The sequence below is a fragment of the Leptonotus elevatus genome, chromosome 21 (assembly GCF_054856555.1).
Source record: "Leptonotus elevatus isolate MCC_2025b chromosome 21, RoL_Lele_1.0, whole genome shotgun sequence".
Lineage (NCBI taxonomy): Eukaryota > Metazoa > Chordata > Actinopteri > Syngnathiformes > Syngnathidae > Leptonotus > Leptonotus elevatus.
Window position 1 is genome coordinate 7,548,402 of NC_141259.1, and position 7,299 is coordinate 7,555,700.

General features: G+C 40.1%; 1 protein-coding gene across 1 annotated transcript in view; it reads right to left on the bottom strand.

Moving 5' to 3' along the window:
* LOC147155715 (partitioning defective 3 homolog) overlaps positions 1–7,299 on the bottom strand; it is a 262,547-nt gene that overhangs the window by 119,324 nt on the left and 135,924 nt on the right. Inside the window, exon 15 of the mRNA XM_086065957.1 lies at positions 1,871–2,015. Coding sequence (XP_085922083.1) covers positions 1,871–2,015 — 145 coding nt within the window. The remainder of the gene's footprint in view (positions 1–1,870; positions 2,016–7,299) is intronic.

Sequence of the window (7,299 nt, forward strand, 5' to 3'; positions counted from 1 at the left end):
GCTTTAGTTGTGATGTGAACTTTACAGCTTCAGCACACACTCCCAACCTTCTTCTTCAAACTTTCCCATTTGACCCATTTGACTGTGAGTTTGCAGGATGAGATGAGCAGTAGGCACCCTTGAAGTCTCGGATGGAGAGAAACTTTTTTTTGCCCACAGTTACCGCTTTTGATCACTCATACGAGCCCATGTCAGAACAGCCAGTGGAATAAATATGAAAACCCAATCAATTTGGATTTATTTGATTTATTTAACAGATGAAAAGACTAGCTAGAAAAAAAAAAAAAGGAGCTTGGGTGTCAAAGGTATGGAGTCAATGTCAGGCCTATTGATCTGCAGGTTTAATTAACCATCAGAAGAGTCAGTCTGACACAGCTTCTGATCTCCTATCATCAGTGGCAGAGTGGCGCCACTCGGACTCAACGTGTGCGCGTGCGACAGCCGTACGAATGCGAAGGGTGGGATGGCGAAAAGGTGAAGATCATTGACCGATGACAATGTCACCCTATTTGCTGGCGAAAAGTCAAGTGCCTCAAGATGGGCTCAAGCTGGAATTGGAATGGAGCGAGAATAGATGAAAGAAGTAATGCAAATGATATGAAAAAGAGACAATGGAAGGCATAATTTGAGGATGGCGAGATGAAAAATGGCTTCATTCCATCATCCCATAAAAACGCACCCTCCCTCAACCTGGCTTGTGAAAGGCACATCGATAGCGAGATGACAGCAGTGACTGCTGGTGGATTGAATTGCCAATTCCAATACACGCAAAGAGCTAAGATGTCAGCCAGTTGATGTCAGCTGGCAAGATGGCGGAATTGGCTTGAGTGAAACCAGTCAGCGGTGGAGCGAACGCAGGGGAGATTAGCGATGACGCTAATCCCTTTGGGGCTTGAATGGTGAAACGTGGTGTGCACCTTGAGACGCGGGGCTATGGGGGTGCGAATAAGGCTGTGAGAGCGTACTGGGGGGATTTAATCGAGGCGAGCAGACGGTTATGGAAGCTGGGGAAGAGGCTGAAATTGATCATGAGATGGCCAAGTGCAAGTAGACGAATAATGAAGAAAGTCGATATAAAAATGACAAACCTTTTTAGGAAAGCAAGCAGAAATTATTGGGAAAAACTGAATTAAACAACAGAATAAATTTAACACTCAAATTTAAAATCATCTTCCAGTTTAAGACCCTAGAGATAAGGTGCCAAAGTTAAAGTCCAATTTGTCTTCTCCTAAAATCAAAATATGTTATTTATGTGTTTATGTCATAATGTTAATGTCTATAAAAATTCACCATCCAACCATTTTTGAAATTGCTCATCCTTAAGTCATTCAAACTAAATACGTGTTTTTTAATAATGTGTCCTTCACTCCCAAAAACACATTTATAGGTTTTTTGGTGTTGTTTAATACAACATCATACAGAAGACGTTGATGCAGCTTCTGACATGAAGAGGTGGCTTGAAGCAATGGTAGTTATTACAAAAAACGGCCAGCAGGGGGCAGCAGAGTATACGAGATCAGCCAGGGCCATGTTGCAACAAGCTCTTTTTGCCAGTGTTTTCAACAAAAATGTGAATAATGATTCAATTTAACTATTTTCTAATGCTAATTACTGCAAAACGGAAATAGACGCGAATATAATTTTTTCCTGATGAAAGAAGAGACTCTAATCTTTCTTTTGGTAGGTTCCATGTTTTTTTAGCAACAGACCACAATATTCTCTGGGACTTGCAAAATCAGTCAAAATCCAGTAAAACATCCGGGAGCGAAGGGGGTTGCTTCACTGAAAATACACTTTGGACTAGTTCAGTTAGAGTAACAGTGCTTAAAGAGAGCAGAGAAAACATGTATTTTATGTGACCCTGACTTACCAATGCGTCCAACTGAATTTGCTCGTGGTGTGTCAAAGCCCTCAATGCTTTCATACAGGGAGTGGGAGATCCGACGCTCTTGGTTATTCTGAAGGCTGTAAGGGTTTACAGGATGGCCCTGCGTAGGTGGACTTCCAGGAACCTCCTGCAGAAAACAAGAACGGGAGAGTATGAAGCTTAGACATAGGTACACTGCCATGATTTAGTGATGGGGTGGAGTGCTCGCCTCCCGACCGAAAGGTCGTGGGTTTAATCCCATGCCCCTGTGACCACGTCGAAGTATCCTCGAGCAAGATACTGAACCCATTCTTCTTTACTCCCCCTCCTTAGTGTCGCCCTTTTTTACCTAAGATCTTGGAAAGCTTTTTTTTAATGTTCCTTGGACGCGTTGTGCCTGTTAAGTCAATTTGCCCTTGTGCACATGCAATGATAATAAAAATCTCGTCAATCAAAAGTTGTATCTACTGTAAAATCAATGTACGCATTAATAAAGTGCTCATATGACTTTCTGACACAATGCTGCTCTCCAAAATCATGTTAGTGGGACCGACCTCAGCTTGTGTCAGTCTTTTCTGGCTCAGCAGTGTGAAGCGCTTCCTGCAGTGAGCTGAGCTGGCCAAAAGCCGATAAAAACTCCATGGATTTCCCATGGGCCGATTGGCAGCTGTCTCAAACGATAAATCCGGAACAAGTGACATTTGTCATGTGGCCAATGTGCAGGCCTGATAGTTACTCTGCTGTGCAAGTCAGTGCACGCAGCAGTTATGCTAAATGAAGAACGGTTTATCCTTACGGTTTGGTAGAGATACTGTTTGTCTTCAACAGACTCTCAGACACAGTTTTGTGTTACGTTTCGTATGATCATTCTGCTGCAGTTATTTATTTATCCTGGTATCATTTCCAGTTTTGATGGAATATCACACAAAAGTGAACCGAACGGTTTGGCATATGCACAAAGAGCTGCCAAAAAACAAGAGAAAAAAAGTCCCCGTATAGAGCGTTCTTTTTTTTTTTTTACACAGACCTTCCTTAAAGTCTCGACTCTATAACTCAAGCATGCTTTGAACCAAGTCTCTAGATAATACAGTATTGATGTCCAACATTTATTTTATGGCTCGCAGCCAAGAGTAATAGACAGAAACGATGGCTTCAGACAAAAACAGTAGGTCAAGAAAGGGAATCTTTGGCAAACACAGTGATGAAAGTTGTGATTTGCATGATCTGAGGTTCCTCTAAATGATGAGTGCTGCCATGTTAGGCTCTCAAGGGAGTGGCACAACCTGGCTCGAGATTGGAGATGCACGCAAGCCAACTGGGACTTTTTAATAAGAGGGAGTGGTTTAAATAAGGTTGAAAAAGCAGCACTTTAGCTGAACAACATTGATGAAAGCAAAAACAGAGCACGGCTGTGAGTTTGTGTGCATTAAATGAATGACAAAGAATCTCACTTTTGTGCATCTGATTTGAATTGAGTCTGAATTCTGTGCGTGCTAAAACGTAATCACTCTGACAATGTTTACCGACTTGGGATAATTTACACCGATAGCAGAGATGTTCATGAAAATCCCGAGACTGCAGACATTACTATGGCAGAGTAGTAATCAAACATTTAGGTCTCCTCCAAGAGGACCCCTTCAACGATTGCATTATTTAGCACAAGCATCAATTAGCCAAAACGTTGAGCCCAGAGAGGTTGTTTGCAGAAAGTTGAATGTTTTTCTCTTTTATTTTTGGGCTGCGATGGCAGGTGGGGATGGTCAGTAAACACTATAATTAAAATATGCCATGTGAACAGCAGATGTGTAGTGCATGGAGTTCCCTGTCGGAAGATAGAACTTGGCCGTGTATGCTGATTACAACCCTTCCACAATTGATGGAGGTCCATCTAATGTACCTTAAAATCTCAAACTGACACACTGGTTAGTGAAAATCCAAATAAATCGGGCCTCCTTCACCAATTGCTCTCAACCCTAACCTTAACCCCAACCCAATCAACTCATTCAAACCTCCCAAAAACATATGAATCAATTGTTTATATTTTGTCCTGCACTCCCAAAAACATATTTATATGTTTTTTTTGTTTTATGCTAGAGCATACAGAAGACTTTGATGCAGAGTCTGACCTGAAGAAGTTGCTTAAAGCAATGGTAGTTACTACAAAAACCGTCCAGCAGGTGGCAGCAGAGTATAAGAGATCGGCCAGGGCCATTTTGGAACAAGCTCTTTTTCCCAATGTTTTCAACAGATTTGCGAATAATGATAAAACTTAGATATATTCTAATGCAAATTGCTGCAAAACAGAAATAGATACAAGTCTACTTTTTCCCGTTAAAAGAAGAGACTCTAATCTTTCTTTTGGACGTTTTCATGTTTTTATAGCATTAGAACACAACATTCTGTTGGCCTTGCAAAATCAGTAAAAAAAATATAAAAAAAACAGCCTGGAGCGAAGGGGGTTGCTTCAGTCAAAATTGCTGGGAGTGAATGAGTTAATAAGCAATCAGTTACACAGAAGCAAGATTTCGATCACCTAATCGACTATAGTGCCCGTCTCAAATATATGCAGAGATTATAGCGACATAGTCAGAAAAATAAAATGGGAAAATTTGATTTTTTTTATGTGTTCAGTAATCTTTGGAACGAAACAAAATTTTATATAGCACACACACATACATATAACCTACTGTAGTTAAAATATGTACCGGTTGGTGACGTTTGAGGTGCTTTCACATTTTTGTGTTTCTTTAAGCCTTTCTTCTAATCAATTTTTGTCACCTCAGCAAGTGTTTAATCTGCCCTAATCTAGTCTTCTTCAGAGTGGATTAACCTGTAGACTGAGCAGTAAAAAAAAAAAAGAAAGTGGTGTGCTTATTTCTAGTTTGATGCATCACATACAGTATGTACTGTATGCCCGCCTGTATTTCTCTGGGGCAATATTTGTAGCCAATGCCATCTCATACACACATTGCTTTGGCCTCTCTGTCAGCATCTCTCCGACCTTCAGTTGCAGTGAGAGGGAGTGTTGACAGAGAGTCTTAAACTGTCACCTAAGGCTATTAATGTCAAGTCTGTTGCCATTTACTGGCCTCCTATCCGAGCTTCTGCCTGTTGCCATAGCCCTAATCCAGTCACCTCTACCATGATGCTGTAATTACAGACTTAAGATGCTGCATCTTGCCGCAGGCACAGGCCACATCTCTACAGGCAGATGCCTCATTTCCATTCGTTTATCACATCTACCGCTTCGTGGCAATTTCAATTTTATTATCTGTGTAGGAAGGATTGATGACAGACACAACATTTAAGTTGCCATACACAGGAAAAATGTGTTACCGTTTGTTTTCATATGTACAGTACACCTACAGACGATGCTAGCTATGTTACCAGATACGAAAATGTCACTAGTGTGGTCCTACACTGGGGCCAAGAAGCCTACTTAACCACCAGATTCAATATATTATTTCTCAATTGGTCCTATTGAGTCTCCCCTGCTTCTCCTAAACGAGTTAGTCCTCGGAGAGCAGGCAGGGAATTCAAGGGGCGGCAGCACTAGAATTGTATTTCTGCTACTCTGCTTCCTCTACTATGTTTTGCGCACAAATTGGTGAGTACGCGCGGCTAGTAAATGAGGCCCATTGTTATTAGCAGGCTACCTACCAGTGCTTTCGTTATTGTGTCAAAATATGCATTAAAAAAAGTCTTAATTTCTGCTGTATTGCAAAAGGATGTAACAATGAGCGTTGACATGTTACAATATAAGAAAGCAGCACATCTGTTTTCCATTTCTAGCACCCTCTGGTGGATAATGTAGTCGTGCAGTTTTATTTTTACCAGGCATGTTTTGGCCACCTACGTTTAAGAACCGTGCTAATCACCAAAAGAAGGGGAATGTATATTTGGTTATCGTTACATGCCTCGTATTGAATTAATTAAGAAATTAGACAAAGATGAATATTTTACATTTTCATACTCAAAATTATAAACTGTATACCTGTATATATGCCTCTTGCCCACAGTCAGTGGAGATAAGAGTCCAGCACACCCACAACCCTTATAATAATAATAATAATAATAAGAAGAAGAAGAAGAACAAGAACAAGAAGAACAAGAACAATATTAGAAGAAGAAGAAAATACAAAGAAGATTAGAAGACGAAGAAGAATATTTGAAAAAGATAAGAAGTAGAAGAAAATTAGAAGTAAAAGAAGATTAGAAGTTTTTTTTGTTTTTTGCTTTCTTTATTAATTCAAACTGCAACATTCAATTCAAACTGAGCACACAAAACAGAAAGGTGCTGTCAAACAAGACACAAGAAAAAAGAAAACACACAAAACAAACAAAACAAAAACAAAAAAACCCAAAAGATCTAATTAGACAGTAAATTTTTTGAAGTTATTAAATACCGACAAGGCTTGCTTCGTCTTAACCCTCCTCAATGTCCTTCCATACCCTTCAATTTCCTTACAATAAATCAAAAACAAAGGTCAACATTTAAAGAAGATTAGAAGAAGAAGAAGTGTTACAGAAAATGGACAATTTGATATACTCTTATATCTCCAATATTATCATTATATATTTTTGTATCACTATAATAAATGCCATGTCAGTAATTTTGCTTCCTTGTTAGCCAGCATCTCATGGTTTTAAGTTCTCCTGCAGGAGTGGTCAGCTCAATACTAATAAAACCATAAATTACTAGTCTGGGGTTTTGATTGATAGCTCTCTCCAGGATTTATCGATCGGCTCCTCGTCCGAGAGTACGTCTTTTGTTAGGGCCGGCAACTTCCTTCCTCCTTGTCTCTTTACATAAACGTTCCCTGAGTGACTCCTGGGCTATTGGGCTGCATTACAAATAAGTCAGTGGCAGCCTAACGGCACTAACTTGGAAGGTTCAAAAAGAATAGGGAGAACTTTATTAATCCCACAGAGGACACATTTACTGGTTAACGACAAATATTATAAATGTGATATTGAATGCACTTTGTAAGTGTGCAAGAGTCGGGCGATGTGGGTGATGGATCTGTCTTTGCGTGCAATGTTGAAGTTCTGACTAATGGTGGTGGACAAAAAGCAGATACAGTCCGTTTGTCAATAATGTCTGTCAGTGCCGGAGATCTCGGACTTAAATGACACCGCAAATGTGTGGACAGGCATGGGTTGACGTTCCCTGGTCGATTTCAAATCAGTGCCAGCGAGAAGCATATTCATTATCAGGCGGTCCACTTTCCGATAGATACATGTGTGATTAATACCAATAATACCTTGGAGGGACATGATCTGTGGCTGTGTGACGGAGAGAAACAGATGCTAATAGAAACGATTTTTAAACAAGACAAGTTGCTTGATTGACATACAGGATAACCGACCAACAACCAACCCAGTTGGCCTAATTTATTTCTACTGAACTGAAAAAGGCGGTTACAAAAGAC